At 42.5% G+C, this 18,923-nt stretch overlaps 1 protein-coding gene and 1 long non-coding RNA gene across 3 annotated transcripts in view; one reads left to right on the forward strand and one right to left on the reverse strand.

Annotated features, from left to right (window-relative positions):
- The window catches only part of ZEB2 (zinc finger E-box binding homeobox 2), a 131,531-nt gene extending 113,190 nt beyond the window's left edge, over nt 1-18,341 (reverse strand). The window contains exons 1-2 of one of the 2 annotated variants that reach the window (XM_074967299.1): nt 17,914-18,341; nt 15,468-15,605 (exon numbers count right to left, since the gene is read on the reverse strand). In XM_074967299.1, the coding sequence (XP_074823400.1) occupies nt 15,468-15,540 (73 nt within the window). In that variant the 5' untranslated portion in view covers nt 15,541-15,605; nt 17,914-18,341. Of the gene's footprint in view, nt 1-15,467; nt 15,606-17,913 lie in introns of those variants that run through there. The other variant, XM_074967300.1, reaches the window with a different exon arrangement.
- On the forward strand, nt 7,327-9,213 carry LOC141995564 (uncharacterized). The gene is made up of 3 exons (XR_012641355.1): nt 7,327-7,382; nt 8,109-8,221; nt 8,897-9,213. It is a non-coding gene; the product is annotated as an uncharacterized LOC141995564 (long non-coding RNA).
- Nucleotides 18,342-18,923: the final 582 nt, after the last annotated feature.

Below are 18,923 nucleotides of genomic sequence, written 5' to 3' on the forward strand. Positions count from 1 at the left end.
CCCATTCATTTCAGTTAGTAAAACTGTCATAGTTGAAAAGAAGCAGACTAAGGGCAGGTAGAAAAATTGTACAGGTTTTGCCCAGCAGATTCAATTTCAGATTTAGGCTCTAGACAGACTGAACTGTTTGGTGAAGAAATAGTTTCATTTTGTTGAGCATTCCTGTCTCCTCCTCCCCTTCCCCTACTTACAGTCCATGTATTAGAAAGGAATAGTACAAAATAGCCCTGAAATGCTGGGATGATAGAATCTTTACCCAATCAAACTAAGATGCTCTGCCTAAAAAAATAATAATAAAGAAACCAAATACCTTTTATTTCATAAACTTGTTGAGCTAAAATGTTCATTAGGAATCCTGCAAAACAACAGCTGTGTTCCTGCTGGGATCTGATGTCTCACCACAAACCTTTCCATAAGCACTTTGTTTTTGATATGAAACAAAGAGGAAAATACCTGATCCCAAGCTTCTGTTAGTTGCAGGTCCCTATATCTTCACACCCTGACCGACTGAACATTCCTTCCAGCAAAGCACCACTTCCCATGGATACCTCCTCAGCGCAAGCTAGCTAACTAATCTCTTAGCAAACACTTGCAGCAAACCTGAACAGAGTTTAAAAAGAAGAAAAACTTTTTTAGAGATAAAGCCTGAGGCATCTCCAACAACCAGAATCTAAATTTAGGACCAGCTACTCAAGTTTTCTGCTGAGATGTAAAGTTGTGCCCATCCAATGAACATATTTTTAAAAATCTAAAACCTGTTTTCTTTCCACTAACCTGCCAATACTCATGTCACTGTGCTTACAGGTTTTTGCAAAGTGATCATTTTATCACAGCAGCACCATTGGGATGATATGTCATTTGAAAAGTCCAACCAGCTGGCCCTGTCTGCACAGAGGGTAACCTTTCTTTAGGAGCTTATAAGAAAATCCACTGTTGAAATAAATAACAACTCTCAAGCAATGATCAAAGAAAAAATAAATCTTTTACCCTAATAAGACTTTTTAAAACTGAAATCCCATTTTTAACTGGATAACAGTTAAGAGGCTAGTGGCCACCTATCCATCTGGGAGCTATGTTTTAAATGTTTGCTGCATAGAAATTGAACAGACAAATGGATCTGTGGTTCTCTGGGAGTGAAAGCTTTTAAAATAAAGTTCCTATGTAGTATATGAAAACATATTGTTTGGAATTTAAGTTCTAATATCTAGGAATAAACAGAGCATTAAATCAAGCAATACTGTGACAAGGCCAATATGCACATGGATGATGCCAGCGAGGCATCTCCAGCCCTTTGTTCACAGCTTAACAAAACTGTGCCGTCACACCACTTTAGCTCAACAGTGCCTGTCGAATGGGCATCAGCAGATCAGCCAATGCCTGTCACACACACAGCTGAAAAACTGTTTGAAAGCAAGGCTTACTTTAGGACAAGTCTGGTAGGAGAAGTCAGAAGGATTTTTAATCATCCAGTAAAGACCAATAAATAAATAATTTTAAATGGAGGCAAAAAATATAATATTTTTCTTCCTTTAATGCACCTGGAGGTGTGGGGTTCTAATTAGGATGTAGAGCTATTTTTACTAAGTAAAATTCTGTCCTGGTGTTTTTCACCCCAGATTTTTTAAAATAATCTATTTAAAAAAAAACATTTTGTGTCATCCTGATCTGAGGCCCTCATGTGACAGAGCGTAAGTGAAATAACATATTCAAGGAAATGTTGGGGGGGGGGGGGAAGGGAGGTTTCTAATTATCTTTGCAGATAAACATATTGCACTCCTCTCTTTTTAGCTGATCAGAATATGTTTTCACTGATATTAGCAACCTTTTCAGTCATTTTTCTTCACATTTGTGGTGCATAAGCATGACACTACTCCAGAAAAGAATTGCAGCAAAGTAAGCTTGTTAATTCTAATGCTGACAACTTTTCATGATTACTCCCCTTTTATTTTCCATTTTTTTAAATGCTTCTCTTCAAAATCCATGGGAGGTTCCCATTCCCTAGAACTTTAGCATGATCTGATTAGGTCTCACCACTCCTCTTTAGGCATCCAATCAGATTAAACTACACTTTGTACACAGTGTAGCTGAGCGAGTCTTTCCTGGTTCTAGGAACTTGATAAAGGCACCTGGTCCTCCAGCCTTGAAAAACTTCACTGTATCCAGTACTATTAAGACCTAAAACATTTAGATTTGATGTTTTCCCCCCACTAAAGTTGAAAAGCTTAGCCTCTTTCTCTCTGTGTGTGTCTTTCACTCTGCTGCTGTCAGTTTGCTGCCTGCACTTTAGCTGTCTCTTTCCCAGTCCCTACCCTGTCAGTTTCTGGCCTGCCAATTTCAACTTGAAGCTTGACTGGGCTGATTTGATGCAAATACCTCCAGGGAAAACCCTGAAACTGATGAACAGTTATGTCAAGTCGATTTTGCACCATCGGGAAAAGGTAACCTCTGCGAGAAAAAAAACAACAAGGTTAAAGAGACAAGGGCTTTTCACGTGTAATACCACTGCTGCACATCTCGTTCACTGTTTACCATCCCTCAGAAATTGTAACTGTCAGAATTAGTCCTAATTGCAGATGCGAAAGCTGCCATTATAATAAAAACGGAGGCAGTGCAGGCATTAAATGTAGCAGCCTAATTTGTGAGACTACTGAAAAGGTAGAGTAAATGAATATTTCATTACTTTAATTACCAGGGACTACTCTTTTCTTGCTGTCTTATGATAAGTGTTGCTGTAACTAGCAACAGCAAACATCCACTAAAACATAAAGTGCAATAATAGTACGGCTGTCAGGATCACTGCTTTAAAATACGGGGGTGGGGAATATAACAGTTTATCTATTTCTTAGCGATTCACGGGAGTAAGGGATGGAAACTCATTTAATGTCCAAAAACCAAGAGGCGAGTAAACAGGTTTTAGTAATAACAATAACAACAATGGCCCAGAAGGGGGGGGGAATAAGTCGAGGGCACATTTGAAATTCCAGCCTCTAAAAGAAGGCTGGCGAGTGTTGGAAGCAGAAGGCTCTTTGCAACCTTTCTTTTTAAAGGCAAAGTTTAGTGTTGTGTGGCGGCATTAACACGGGCCCACAAAGCAGAGGGTGTATTTTGGAGGCTAGGGCCATGCTGGGTGTGAAATGATTACGCAACGGATGGTGGTGATGGCTGGGGTGGGGGAGTTACAAACCGGCAAAAGTTCTTCAGTGGAGTCTGGGAGGCTTCAAGGTAGAAGGAGCAGGCTTGAGAATGGCTTCGCAGGCGGCTTCAGAGCCCTGGCTCCTAAGAACTGGGGAGTATCAATAATTACTCAGACTTGACACTTTTGAAATCCCTGGGTGCCCCTGCATAAACGTCAATCTCAGGTAGAGGAGGGCGCAGGAGTGGGGGGAGGGGGAGGGCTGAGGAGATTGCTGAGACTGGTTGAAGCCAGCCTGTCTCTGCATTTATCACTCTGTCCCAGAGGAGGTGTTTGTTCGACACCGCAGTTTGACAGCACAAAAACACTGTGGCCAGAAGCCCTATCAAAGAACCCACTGACATGTATCATTTGTGGTCTGGGTTTCACAAGGCCTGGCTACCTCACACTTTAAATGCACACGTGTAAAACTCCACACGTTTCTAAGTGTTCCAGGAGCATCTGAAACTTTCCTTTCATATTAGTACTGTAAATATGGCTCTGAGATACCCCCCCTCCCCCCATCTGCCAGGAACGTGCTTTGAAGGCCGCACACTTTGCAATTAATTTGCTTTGAAACTCCGCACCTAACTGAAGCGGAGAGGAGAATAAGAAAAGGGCTGAAATATCCGCAGCTGATCCCACCCTTCTTCCTCAGTCACACAGCTCAGTCTCGGATTGATCAAGGCCAGTTAAGCATGGGCCATTAACACTGGCATGTAAGCTATTGGGGCGCATGCAAACCTCCCGTGCGATGCACCCCACCAAGCAGAGGCTGGGTTAAAAGCTTACCTCCTCTGAGCCTGGGGAGAATAAGGTGCGTGTCAAGGCAGGGGGTGTTAGAACAGAAAGGTAATGTCTGTGGCCCAGGGTGGTGGTTTATTTTATGATCGCAGTTCCCAAGGCCCCAGCTGTCCTGTGTTTAGGCTCCAAGGTCTAAATACGTTCTTTACAGCACCAATCCGGCTGCAACCGACTCCAACACAGTTCGGCTAGAAATGGAAGTTTAGAAACCAGTTTTTGGCCTAGGTACCTCCCTGCATCACCTCGCATTCGGGAAAGTAATGCTGCAAGGGGCTCCGACCCCCGTGGAGACTAACAGGCCCGATCCTGCTTCCACTCTAGTCAGTGGCAAACCTTTCATCGACTGACTGCAATGGCTAAAATGCTAAACCACGTCAATACAGTTATACTTAAGCAAATGATTAGAGCCCCAGCTCTGTATCGCATTAACAAATGACTCTTGGCAGAGTCATTTGAAATGACTAGCGTATTGGCTGGACCATTTGAAGTGGATGAAATGTATCCACTAGTTGGGGCGGGTGGGCCCCGAACAAACCTTAGATGCTATGATATCTTAATCTGTTGATCTGTTATTGATTCTTTCTCTTGCCTGTGACCTTGCTAGCGGGGCTGTCCCACCCAGCAATCAAATGTGGAGAGAACAGCGTGCTCCTATCACCATGAGAGGCTGAAGTAGTACAGAACTGCTGGCTGCGACTAAAAAGAGAGAGACGGTGTACAAAATACCGCCTGTCACCACTGCTAGAAAATACAGCACAAGCCTCCCACGGAAGACATACGCCAGGTGGGAGCACACAAAGAGCACCTGGACTCACTAGCTCTGGTGGCAGAAGAGCCCACGCGAAGTGTCTTTTCCCCTTGCCTGGCGCGATGACATTATGTACCCCTCTGATGCAGCAGTCAAGGTGTAAAGGAGTCTTCTAAACTTCCCAATTATGGTTTGATTGCTCGCTGGCAACCATACGCACACCTCAGCTCGGCTTCGTTAGCAAACTTCGAAGTTGTAAAGGTTCCAGCTAGGCGAACACGCACGTGTATAGCAGCTGGGGGGGGGGGGGGGCGCAGTGTGTGTGTGTGTGTGTGAGAGAGAGAGAGAGAGAGAGAGAGAGAGAGAGAGAGAGAGAGATCTGGTACAACGTAGTTTCGGGGTCCTCGTGAAACCCACATTCCTAGAGACCACACAAAGCTAAGTGTAGAAAAGATAGACGTGTGTGGGGGAGAGTCCACAGTGCTCAACTGCACAGCTCTCCAGGATTTATAGACGTGTCTCTGTCAATAATTTATTGAAATACCTTTGTTTTCTCATCGTAGGGAAAAGCTGTTCTGGCCCAAAGCCATCCTCTGAACACATCACTACTTCAATGTGTGGGGACGCTGGGCTCGGCTCGGCTCTCGGCAGCTCGACACGGAACCCAAACACCTTGTGAACTTTGGGCAAATTCGGAAGAAGCTTCGGAACTGGCTCTGACCTTTGAAACAAGGGGCCTCATCTCTAACTCACTCACAGCCAGGTGACAAGCATTTCTGCCTCGGGTTGTCTTACAAAGCTACGGCACTCCAGGCTCCCCCCCCCCCCCCAGCAAAGCAAGTTCAGAACACTAATAACCAAATCTGTAAACAATCCTACATCGCCGTGATAATTACATTCCTGCAGTCCGCACGGACAGATGTAAAGATAGGACGCTGACTTGCGTTTCTACTTGGAACATTTGCTTAAACTGAGCTTCTCGACCTATTCCTCTTGTCGCTCCTTAAACCCATTCCTCTTCTCTTCCTCCTCCTACACTTTAGCTTTCAGAAGCAACATCAGCTCTCAGTTTACACCACTGGATTCGCTGGGAACATACGTGTTTGTGATTAGTGGCTATGTCTCGCTCGTATCTTTACTACGTACCCGAGGAGGCACTGCTCGTTTGTCTTCTTTGTATGTGTGTCTATCCCAACTTTCCTGTGAAAGACCCGAAAAATATGCAAAGCTTGCACTGCTGCTGAGAAAGAGGACAAAGTTTAACTTCTCTGTTGGCAACCACGAAATAACTCCTCGCAGTTTTCTAGCGAAAGATCTGATTTGCTGAATTTTGTCCTTTGATTTCTGTTTGTATGTTATTGCTACTGCTAAGGTCGTTGCCAACCTCAATTAGATCACAAATGAGATCAGTTTAATTCATCTCCCAAACTGTGACCTGACCATGGTCTGAAAGTATTCAAAAACGCATTTTAAGCCTGCCTTTGATTTCTAAAGGAATACTGCATGCTTGGTCATTCATACAAATAACATAAAACGTAATTATGGGATGATTTGGCAGATGACATCGCTGCCAAGCTGCACGCCATGCCAGATACTGTAATGCTGCTGCCCTGGGATGTGAGTGCACAGTGCCCTTCTATAAGGCTGGAGTTAGTGATGTGTGCGTGTTAGACTGAGGTGTTTTAATGGGATTTGGGAGGAAGGCTGCAGTAGCAATGAGCGCACATGCACATCAAAACCCACAGCTAAAAATTGCTGTATCACCTAGACAGGATGTGGATCTGCACTACCAAATCACCAGCAGGCTATGACAAAGGGAGCTTGCAGCTTGACACACGGGTAACAACATAGCAAACACCTTTAATTCTGTCATGTCTCATACCCTTTGCTTTCTCACACATTTGTGGCTGCTCTAACATTGACACCTACACTTTTTGAAAACTAAATAAGGCAATCTTACTTGAACTAAAAAAGCAACACCTGAAAAGTTATTCTTATGCCCAGCAAAAAATAACCCATTATTAACGCCTTCCTGGCATAAGTGGGGTACCGCGGTAGGGCAATGAAATGGGGCAGCCTTACAAGGTGAAAGTGTAGTTTCAAATGATTATATGCTTTGAAAACCTTGCAGGTTTCCTCAAAGATGGGAACAGAGATAATATGGCTATCAGACATCATCCCTTACAGGTTTGCAAGTCTACAGTGTCTTTTTTTTAGAAAAGACTATTTTACTTTTCAAGACAGATTCCTAAATTAATCTAAATCACCTTAAAGATTTATTATGAGTGCCTGAAAGTTTTCCAACTGTTTTTTTTTTAAGTTTAACAAACTTTTTTTTTTTTTAATCCTCAGTATGCGCTAAGGATTTTGTTTTCGGGTTCATTTGGTATAACTCTGTCGCCATTCATAAACCTGATTGGAGCCACAGCTCAGCCCAAATGATTCAGTTATAAATGAGACAACTATGTTGTTGGTTGACTAGCTTCAATGGTCTCAAAAATGTCAGGCTTTCATTCCTTTCTCTCTGTTATGCAAACAGCTATATGAACAATCATAACTTGGAACTTCCAAAGAAAGTCCCCCTGGGAACACGAGTCTTATCTGATGAGTGCAAGTGTATAGCACACAAAGAGTTAAACAGTTTTCCAGCGTTACTGGGTAGGTTAATATCACAGCTGCCTGGTAAAGCATTATCCCAGCACCTCACTTAACAAAAGCCTCCTTTTGCAAACAGACTCCTACTTTCCCCCAAGTATCCAAAGGTGTTTACTGAAGTAAATCTGCCTAAATCCTCCATTGCTTGGGTCATGGGGGTAGGCAGGGGGGGTGGAAGGTGTAGAGATAATCTCTTTTTGTAAATTCTGTAAATCTTCTGGGAAAAAATCCGGAATCTGTGTCACATGCTTCTGTTCAACTGGTAACATCTCGGTTAGTGTGCTCCTTAGGAGTGAAATCTGCCATAGTAGCAAAAGGAAAATAAAACATCCCTCCCCGCTTCTTATTGTTCAAACTGCTCTTCACTCTCAAAGTTGCTTTAGCACATTTAATCTATTTGCTGATTGGGGGAAAAAACCTGTTAGTATCTTAAAAAGCGGTTTCTGAAAAATGACAGTTTGTTAGGCAGGAGATAGTATAGTTGAAAACTTGTCGCTTAAGATTTCTGCACTACCCTGGTTATTCTAACACAAACAACTGCATATTACTTTTTACGTGTTGCAAATGGAGGCAAACAACACAGGAAATTTTGACAGGTCTGCCTGAAAGGGCTTAAATACTTCTCAGTAAGCAGGATCCAGTTATAAATAAACCTTCTCTTGGTGAGAAAAAGTGAATATAACCAAAACCTCAACAAAATTTTCATACTGTCTTATTGTCTCTAACTAGGAAACGCAGAGTGGCTTCTGGAAAACAAACAGACAAGAAATCTGGGGGAAAAATATGGAGGTGGCTGTGGATACAAGAAACGAGAAAACTTGGCTAACGAAACTTACACAAATGTAACATTTCCCCCTTTACAGTTCTGTGATGTTGTTGGGGTGGGGAGGTTGTTTGTTTGTTTTGGGGTTGTTATTCTTTTCCTCTAGCCAGCAAATGTGACATATTGCCAGCCTCAAAACTGGGAAAGCTTTTTCCTTCTCAAAGAGTTGCCCCTTTTCTCCTGTCGTGTCACTGGAGGGAAAGAAACACGCCAGCCCAACTCATCCTACCACTAAAAAATATTTGTTGTCCAAAGGACAGTTCTTTCGCTGCTATCTTTTCATCTGCGTGGACTACATTTCCCTCACCTCCACTCCCCAAGGTCATGGCGAGTAAACAATAATAGTAATTAAAACAAAATAATAGGCAGCAGTCAAGAGCCGAGAGTACACACACCTGACCCTAACTATAACAGACTTCTCCGAGTAGAATTTGATCCCTCTCTGACACTTTTTACCTCAAGTGTTAGTGCGAGTGGCCATGAATAGCACAGGCATGCCATCTTGTAACACTATCTGCCTGTCAGAAGAGCCAAGGCTGGGTAGAGCAGGATCTATATAAGGCTTGTAACTAGGGGAAGCCCAACAAACAGCTACAAACACCTAAGTTATTTTACTCAGCCTCCACCCTTCTGCTTTTTCCCCCCTCTTCTCACTCTCTTTTTTTTTTCTTTTCATCTTGGCTTTCTGTTGCAGAATGCAAATGTAGCCTGCCGGCGGTGAATGGGCTGAATTGTGATTAAGAAGAAGAAGAGCTCCTTTCTTTGTTCTCCCCTCAGGGGATGTTTACTGGGAGAGACACAGCGGATCAGATATGAAAGGCATTCAGGTCAGCATTGATGTGAGCGAAAGTGAAATCATACCTAAGGCATTCAAAAGACCGCCGTGTCAGGGGTTCAGCTAACGGTGCATCTACTGTGTGTGTCTTCCCTGTTAGGGAGAAAAAAATCTTTCTACAAGCAATCCCCTCTCCCCCCCAAAGAGAGAAAGAGAGAGAGAGAGAGAGAGAGAGAGAGAGAGAGAGAATGTTTAATTGCAACAAAATTATAAAAAGTTTTGTCCCCCCTGGCGATTAGATGCCACAGGAGTTAGGCTTATCTTCCCTTATGGACCATGGCCTAAATAGGTTAACTGTAGCAATTGGGATCAAAATTTTTAGGGGGGAAAGGGACCATGTCTGAAATAGGAAACCTTTATTTCCTAGGTGCATCCATATGTACTATATGTGGCTATATTACACATATAATTTATCTGATTCAATAAGATATGAGGTTTATTTATTCATACATGAAATTGTAGACATATGCAATCACTTCTCGCCTCCTTCAGAAGCAACTTAAATGGTAAAGACAGTGTGGCATATAAAAACAGAACAGCACACCTTAAAAAGTAATCTTTTATTGACTTTGGAACTCCTAGGAACACTCTGCTCAGAGCTTACAGCATGAGAAGACTGTAACCAAAGACATAGGAAGTTGGTACACAGCTATTTAAGTTAAAAATGCTTCAAGGAAAGTCTAATCATCATAATTTTTTCATTAAAAATGCTTGATGAAGAAATATTTGGATCTTACTTTTTTAAGTTTATACTTCCCACAGCCTAAATATTCTTTCAATAGATTTTCCAAGTGGTTAGCTGACACTGTTGGCATAAACAGAGATATGTAAATATATGGGGGGGGGTCACAAATTTCAGTAAAGCATACAAAGAGTTAAGAGGTGGCTGCTTTTACAGAGGCTGAAAGCAAAATGAAAATCACAAATCATGTAAAAAAGACTAAAAAATAAGCAACAGAACTAGGTTTAGTCATGTTTCAATAACCATCCTCTCTGTTTTGAATTTTTTACACCTTTAGAATCTTAGTTAAAATATATAATTTGCCTAATGTTAACATCTGCTTTAATAGTGACATTTAATTCTGAAATATTTTCAGCTAGTGTTTCTGCATCCCAGATTTCTCTCCTTTTTCTCTATACTCTAAAAAGACAACTAAAGAGCAATCAAAAAGGTGTCTGACTTGGCTATTCAGACAATTGCACCCTTGTGGGAATGCTGGAATGAATGGTACAGTGGACACCCCAGCACTATTGACGTTATAAACATGTAAATGAAACACATTAGGGCAGACAATCAATTGTCTGTGAGCACTGCAAACCTGCACTCCCCTTCTATGTGACAGGCACAAAATAGTGTCTACCTTGGGAAGCCATGGTCTTGGTAAAAAAGGACAAAGAGTTCTCTTTCTCAGAGGAGAAAATGCACCTTAAAAGCATTGGGATCATGCAGATGCCAAAAACTGTCGTGAGGCGAAGAATTTCCTATTTCTTGGAATGAAAGTAGTGCTGCTGTAAAAGAATCAACACCCTTCTTTCCACTTTAAGGGTAGACACAGTTTTCTTAGGGAATATTCTCAGTATGGTTTTATAGCTTGTTTCTCAATCTTCAGTATATTTTATTTACCTTGGACAGTTTACCGCATATATTTATTTAACAATTAACTTTCAATGCTGTTTCTTTTTTAAAAAAATATTGATGTTATGGTCATTAATTCTTTAATTTATTTCATTTTATTTGACACAATTTTTTAAAAAGTTTATCGTAGATCACGTGCAATAGCTAAAGAGGCTAGTGGCAAAACCAGTAACAGTAAGTGGAGAATTACTGGAAATGACATATGCTATTCAACAGTGGCATTCAACAATATTCAGACTCGCTTTTTCCCCAAATTCAAAATAAAATCAATAGCTCAGATAACAGCCTCCTCTGTTCCATATCAAAACTTAATCTGTATAGCGAGATATACTCCGATATTCATTACATCTTGGTCACTTGCATTTAGTAAATAATATTTTTTAAATAAACCTATATCCAGGTACCTTTTGAAGTAGTAAAATATTCTCCCAATGAGCTCATCAACTTTAAAAGTAATCTACTTGCAACGGATTTTCACACTTGTAAAGATAACTAGGAAAAGGAACGTTCCCAGTTGACCGCTATAACTTGTACCACCTGAAATTTACTAGGGAGCACCCTTGTATCTGAGACTCTAGTTATTTCCAAACTTCACCCATCAGGGAAAACAAACACCACTTCTCATTACCCAGAGATTCTAGCTAGATTTTTTTCTTTTTAAAGGGTGAAGTTAATTCGAATTTTCCCTCTTCCCCATCATCTCTAGAAAGAGGTGGGTTTCAGAGTAGCAGCCGTGTTAGTCTGTATTCACAAAAAGAAAAGGAGGACTTGTGGCACCTTAGAGACTAACCAATTTATTTGAGCATAAGCTTTCCTGAGCTTCAGCTCACTTCATCGGATGCATTTAGGTGGGTGGATGTCTTTTTGGTTAACGTTCTTAAAGGGAATAATTGTGTCTGCCTGTTTGGTCTGTATTCCCTTTCGGATCAGATGCCTTCAAAGCACTGAACGTTCTCCCTCTTCTTTACAACTGGAAGCGAGATGGCAAAGAAATCAGAGAGAGATGTATACTGAAACTTTGGAGAAAATTAGACACAACTTTTCTTTTCTCCTCTTCCTCCCCCCAAAGATTTTTGCTTTTAAAGGGGACAACTCAAGTCCCAATTCATGCCATGCCAGAGAGATTTGTTTTAAGGAAAGTGTCTTTGTACCTAGTCATCTCTCCCTGAGAAGGCGAAAGAGGGAGTGATGAAAAATCAGTCCCCTTCCTCTTATTTCTAAGGCTCTGCCTGCAGCAGGAAAAGAGAATGAGACAGCATCTCCAGTGAGACCGCTCCAGCTACAAACAGGGGCAACACCAACAGCAAACGCCAAACTTTGTAAGTTTCAAACGTCGCTGCTGCGACAATTCCAGCAGCTTGGCTATCAGTCTGAGAGCGATCACTCTCACCGTGGGGAGGAAGTGCAGAGTGGGGAGAAAAAGAAGGGGGCTTTGGGTTTTCTCTCCTTCAGTGAAAGTGTTACAAAGTGAGTCAGGCGACTGGAAATCATCTGACTGAACTTTCCTGAAACCGACACACATTCCTGGGCTGCGAGCTCCTCTGATTTCCCCACCTTCCATCCCCTTACTCCTATTCCCCTCTCTTTAGACTTTTCTCTCGAACATTTTTTTCCTGGGGATGGTTCCCCCCATGACCATTTATTTTAATATGACCTCTCCCACCCCCTACACACACACACATACACACACACACACGTTTCCCTGACACTGCCCTACTGCATCACTCTCTTCTCCAGCTCTGATCAATCCCGTTCTCTTGTAAAATCCTGAGCTTTTTTTCTTTCTACCCTATTTAGCTTTGTAGGAATTTTATCCAGCATCGTTTTCTAATCCTGAGTCCTGACCATCCTTACACCCACCCCCACACAGAGCATATAACACATTTAGGTACTACTTGGCTTCTTCTATTTTGATCCCCTCTATCATTTCTATTTGGTTACATTTATATCACTCTAGTTTCCTTGATGCCCATCTATTTTTGCAGCTTTTAAAACATGTAATGCTATTGCCTTTCCAAGGAATTTCTATATGATTTCGATAAGCATCATCATAGTTAGTGTTATCAGCAAAGACACAAGCTCAGAAGTGACATCTTTTCCATGAATCCAGAAGAGAAGAAAAATCCACTCAGTTCAGATAAATCCTGGGCAATCCCCAAAGGAAAAGGCATTGGCTACGTGCTTGTCGAGAGAGAAAATGGGAAAAAGAAAAGAAAAGAAAAGAAAAGAAAAGAAAAGAAAAGAAAAGAAGTCTACCTTCTTCTCAAAACCAGAACATTTCTGACTCAGAAATGAATGAAAGAAGCAGATTATGGAACACAAAGAAAAAAAAAACATGGGGAAAACAAAAAGGAATAAAATAAAATAAAATAAAAATGCACTGGTTGGAGCAAGACAGGGAAGGGAGAAGTTAGACCTTCGTGCAACCAATGCACACACTTTAAATGAAGTTTGCAGGATCGGTTACCTTAACAATCGCAATTAAACTTTCTCCTCCCAACTCTCCTGGCTTTCTTAAGTCATTGCACCCCACGAAAAAACAATTTCAATGGAGCAACGGAATATATGCCATTCCGGTCCATATGTGTTACTGAAGACTTGTGTGCAATAACTGGGTGTACACATTACATTCATTAGCTCTCCCACATACATAATCATATAGCTTTTAGGAAATCGTTTGTACATTTTTGCTGATCAAATTGTTTTGCGAAAACATGAAACACATCGGTACACACACTCATCACAGAACATGTGATGGGGTTTAATACGTTAAACTAATAATCTTGTATGACGAGAACCAAGAAGGATAAAATAAGAAGGCTAAAACAACAAACAGAATATTCTTTAGTGCAAAAGAGCACTTCTGGATGCCTTGCTTTAAATCTCATTCTCTTTCCTCTCAAAAATGACTGTTTAACATAAGAAAAAAGGCTACTTGACACAAAGCTTTTGTCATCCAGTTGATCAGCAACGTGCTTTAGATACTTGTAAGGGGAAAAAAACCCCACAACAGACATTGATTTTAGAAAATCAATAACCAACATTTAATAAAAAGAACAGAAGAAACACAAGAGAGGAGAGGGAAACATTACGTGTAATTTTAATGTCTACTAAATTACCCAGAGATGAGGGGAAGGGGAGGTCTCCTATGTGAGGACCACCTTAAATAATGACAGACACAGGAGTAAAGGCGGGGTGTGTGTAGGGGGGGAGAGGGGGAGAGAGACTTAAAAAAAAAGATAACAAGGAACGGATCATTGGGAAGCTGCTCGGAATATATTATTTTAGTTGGGTTTTTTTGTAATACTAAGCCAAGCAAATAGATCAAAGACAACACAAAGGGTAACATAAAGAACAGTTTCTGACTAAAATTCCTCTATCACTCCCCCATATGGCTCGACACCTCCACCACAACAAGAAAAAGACACACACACACACACACACACTCGCGCAACCTAGAGAGAGGGAAGGGGGTGGGGGGGGGGCGAGAGAAAGGATCATTTGTTTCTAATCAACATTCTCTTGTCTTTGTGTTTTTCTCCTTCCACCCCCACTCCACCTCTCCACTTAAATGAAGTAGCTCAGCTATAAGCAAATGGGTTCAGGTTCACACAAATATCTTCATTCCTCCTGATCTCTAGAGGAAAGTTGTTGAAAGTGGGGCTGAGATGTCCATTCAGGGGCACCAGGGTGGCTGGGGGAGGGGGGCAGACTTCCAAACCAACGAAGAAAGGAAGAAACTAGGGAGGGACAGAGAGACCCACACCAGCGAAGAGCTGCCAAATATGAGATCAGACCAGAACACCCCGTCCCATTGAACCCAACCTCTCAGTCGCCCGCAGAGACCAGGGGAGAGGGTAATTATGGGCAATGGGGCAGCAAACTCATTCTGTTTTCTTAATGATTAAGGAGAAGGAAGTTTCATTTTCGAGTCTATCACAATTTTTAAAAAAGTAAATAACTCCCTGCCAATGTGGCTTAGGATTCTCACGGTGTCTTTTTCCCAGGGAATATGGTTTTTCCGTGGTTCTTCCCCCCCCCCCCCCATGGAACTATTGGAAATACCTCTCCGCCCCCTCTCGTCTCTCTCTTCCCCTGACACTAGAGTCCATGGCTTAGGTGGTTCTGCCAACATGAAAACTGGCCGGAAAGTGGCTTTGGTCTGTGTGAGACTTACATGTCTGGGAGGTAATTCTGAGACTGCAGGCAGCGGTCAGAGGGGAAAAAAAGCAGGAGAGAGAGAGAGAGAGAGAATCCAGCGGGTCCTGGGGGGGGGGGGGGTGAGAAGCCAGGCGCAAGAGACACAGAGCCCAGGACCGTTAGATAGAGCAGGGACCCAGGCAAGAAACTTTCAGCCTTTCTCAGCCACACAGTCTGCATGGGGCTCTCGCTCAGTCTCTGGCTTTTCTTTCCAAACCGCCCAGTGATTCTGCAGAACTCAAACTACAGAAGCCCCAGACCTGGGACTCTGCCCACTTGATCGGACTTCTCCAAAGGCGTCTAGGGGGTGGGTGGGGGGGCGGATAAGGAGCGCTCGGTTAGACTGGGACTGCGCCCGGGGGAAAGGGCTGGGATCCTCCGGCTTCTTTGACGCTCACTTTCCCTGGGACTCCTTTGAACTCTCTCTCCCCTCCAGAAATATACAACAGGCGGATCTCTCCTCCGCCACATAGAAAGCGATCGCCAGCAAACCCCGGGCTGCTGCGGTTGCTGCTGGGTGGTTTTTTTTCTCCCTCTGCCCCTCTATCTCTCTGGTGGAGTCGAAAGGAAAAGTTTGATTCAGGGTTTTCTTACCGTTTTTCCTTCTTGGATTGGCTTGTTTTCGCCTCTTACACCTGGGGCCATCCGCCATGATCTGCTGCTTCATTGATAAGAGTGGATCAGATGGCAGTTCGCATGGACTCGACTCCCTGATTCAGCAGCACGCAGACTCTATGTAACAACCAAACACAGCAACAATGTGGGCATTGGTATATCCCATTTAAATGCAGGGCGCCAAAGGGAACCCAAATATTCCCCCAAAAAGGAACCCATCCACACACACACAAAGACTTGCCGTGCTGGGGGAGGTCGGAGCAAAGATTAAATTGATCCCCTTCCTTCCCAGCCGGCCAGGTTTTTAATTTTTTTTTTTTGTATTGCACAGCAAAGGAGATCAGAGAGACAAGAATTACATCTTCAAAATGAGTCATAACTCATGACCGTATGAGGGAATGCACAGGCTCGTACAGTAGGCTGTTTGACTCAATGCTAGGCGGACCATTTCCTCCTAAAAGTACTTTAGACTGACATTGCAACTTGTTCTCCCATGATATGTTATCTTTATCTTTATTTGTATTTTTGTTAGCGCACTTCGGCAAGCTGAGAGCAACAGAGAAACATAGCTCTCTCTCTCTCCCCCCCCCTCCCCTGTGGGGTAAGGCGCAGGATTGAGACCTCACTTCTACCCCCCCCCCCGCCCAACAATGAGAAGTGTATTATAAACCTCTGTCATCTTTTTAGTCAGTTTGACAATATTCATTGTAGGGTTTCCCCCTGTCCATTAAACAAAGCTTCAGACTGTCTTCCGCCCCCCCGCCTGAGAAAAGAAACAGAAATCAAAACTACTGCTGTCAGTGTTTTCAGGCTTTCTAAATGATCATATCCTTTTCGACTTGTAAACTTTCGTACCTATATCTGTCTACACATGCAGGCTTTATTTGAGACTGAATCTGTCAAAACTGGAGTGGGGAAGCACTTGGTTTGCTTGATATAAGGCTCCTGAAACTGAGTCTATCTTGAAGAAGATGCTGTAGCTTTAAAGATGCTTTGACTTGAGGATTAGTTTAAACAGGGGGCTATAAAAGATGTAACAGATGCAAACTGTAAAACAAGGGCAATTAACCCTTGCTCTTCTGAACAAAATCCACCCTAGCCTCAGCATCTATTGTCTACTCCTACGCTATAAAGCTTTACACAAAACCGAGAAATTGATGACCTGTCTCCACACATTTTGTAACAAAGTGGATTTAGTTTTGATTTTTCCATTTTAACTTTAGTAAAGATTTACATCAGGATGGATCAGTTAAGTATGCTGCTCTTGTGTCTTATTGGCTCTGAACTCGCCTTTCTTAGGCTTCTGATGATAAAACAGGGTTGCTTTAAAAATCTATGTGCAGGTAAGTGTATGTGAATATGCAGATTGTCTGTACAAGGTCAGTATGTTTACTCACAGACTACAGCAAATGAATCCATGTTGAGAAAGTAAACTGGTAGTTTTATGGACATGGATGCATGTGTGTGGGAGAGGGAGAGATTGAGAGAATACGTACAAAAACTTTATATTTGCTAGTTATTTCTTGCTCTGCATTTTGTAATCTCTACATCATCATTACAGATCAAGCACAGGATATATGAAAGTAGGTAGGAGATAAACAAATTAATAAAAGCCCGGACCTGTGAGCTTTCTTCGACAATTGGAGTAATAATGCAAAACGACCAATGGCGAATTGTTTTAAATGTATTTCAATATCTGCTCTGCTCCTTAGCATTAACAAGAAAAGTTGCCAATAATTTTCAATCTTGGGTTCCTGAGGACGGTTTTCTTCCTAGCTGGATTGACTATTTTTTGTAAACGACTTTTAAGTTCCAGTCACTACTTTCACTTCTTTCTTTGGGATCCCAGAACCTGAGGTGTTACTTCATCCAGCCTCACAAAATAAAATAAAGAAATGAAACCGACTAGGCAGACAAAACAGCAAACTTTCTGTTTGGGGAAACACATCTTTGCTGGGACTTCTAAAGCAGGCTGGAGCTAAAATAGTGTCCAACCGTGCTCCCTGTGCATGCACCGTGCGTGCAAATCACTAACAGGTACATGCAAACTTTAAGATGATCCTATGTGAATCTTAAAATAAAAGAGCAGTGAGGTTGCTTGAAAGAATGAATTCTTTTCTGTGCACTAAAACTTTTACTGTCATATTTGCAAAAGACACCTTTACTACCTGTCTGGACAGGTACTGGGGGGGGGCGGGGGGGGTAACAGCAGAGAACGGTTCGCCATAAAAGAACCAACCCCTCCTGAAACTGGTGCCAAGTGACTTTACATTTCAGTTCAAAATGAGATTCCCCAACTATAAACAAGCTGAATAAGCCACCACACTCGAAATAAAAAAAGAAAAGAAACGGGGGGAAAATGAGACGGTGCGGGGGAAGGGGGGGAAAGACAAGAAAGAAAGAACTGTTTAAATTCAGAACCTACCTGCGAAGTGTTGTTTGTAGTTTTGGCCAGAAATGGTGAGAAGAAAAAGCATGAAGAAGCCGCGAAGTGGAGGAGAAAAGGTGAAGGGAGATGCAGCTCCTGCAGAATTTGTAAAAAGCCTTGCAAAGAGTTGTCGGAAGGACCGTTATTCCTGCTGGGCAGGTTAGGACTGATCTCTTTCTGCCACTCCAGGAAACACAAACCTGGGGACGGACTGACGTGTTACGCCTCTTCTAATGACATTTTTTTCTTTTTCTTTTCTGTAGGAGAGAGAGGAGAGACCCTGAAACACACGCCACCTATCTTTGTGGGGAGGGATAATTGAAGAGCACCAAACGTGAGCATCATGTGGAAACGTGATCGCCAAGTTTCTCTCTGGGAAAGGATCTGGGATAGATTATACCTTGAAGTCTCCGCAAACGCTTTAGTGGAAGAAATGAAATTCCACCTCCCTCCCGCTCTGTCTCCCTCCTCCCTCTCTCCGACCCTCGCTCCCTTTCCTCCCTCCTCCCCCCCCCGCCACCCCCCCCCCCCGCAACCATCAAGTCTTTGGCATCATTATCCTCTTCACTAAATCCTACTGGATACAAGGCGGAAAACGGTGAACACCATTCACAGAACTGGATAACTCAAAGGAGCTGAAAGTTAAAGGGAGCGATCCTGTGTCTTTCAATCAAGATCCCTACTTCTTTTTATAGAGATAGCTCTAATGGCCAGATTCTGCAGGCACGTTCACTTGGGTAGCTTTTTCAGCATGGTTTCTAGCAGGAAAGCCTCTTTCTCCTTCTCAGTCCCCCCTCCACCCCTTCTTTCAGATGAGCAAACCATAGTTCAAAATTATGGGTAGAAACCAAACACTGTATTTGAACTGGAAAAAAAAGGCACCTAGTTGACTTCTGATCATTTTGTTGTTGTTTGTTGTTGTTTCGACCCTCAACCACCTTATTTGAATCGTCTGTTATAGCTGTAGAAAAAAGTGAGATTTGACATTCTTTCTGTTTTGTTCTCAG

Source organism: Natator depressus, chromosome 11 (genome assembly GCF_965152275.1).
Source record: "Natator depressus isolate rNatDep1 chromosome 11, rNatDep2.hap1, whole genome shotgun sequence".
In the NCBI taxonomy this organism is placed as follows: domain Eukaryota; kingdom Metazoa; phylum Chordata; order Testudines; family Cheloniidae; genus Natator; species Natator depressus.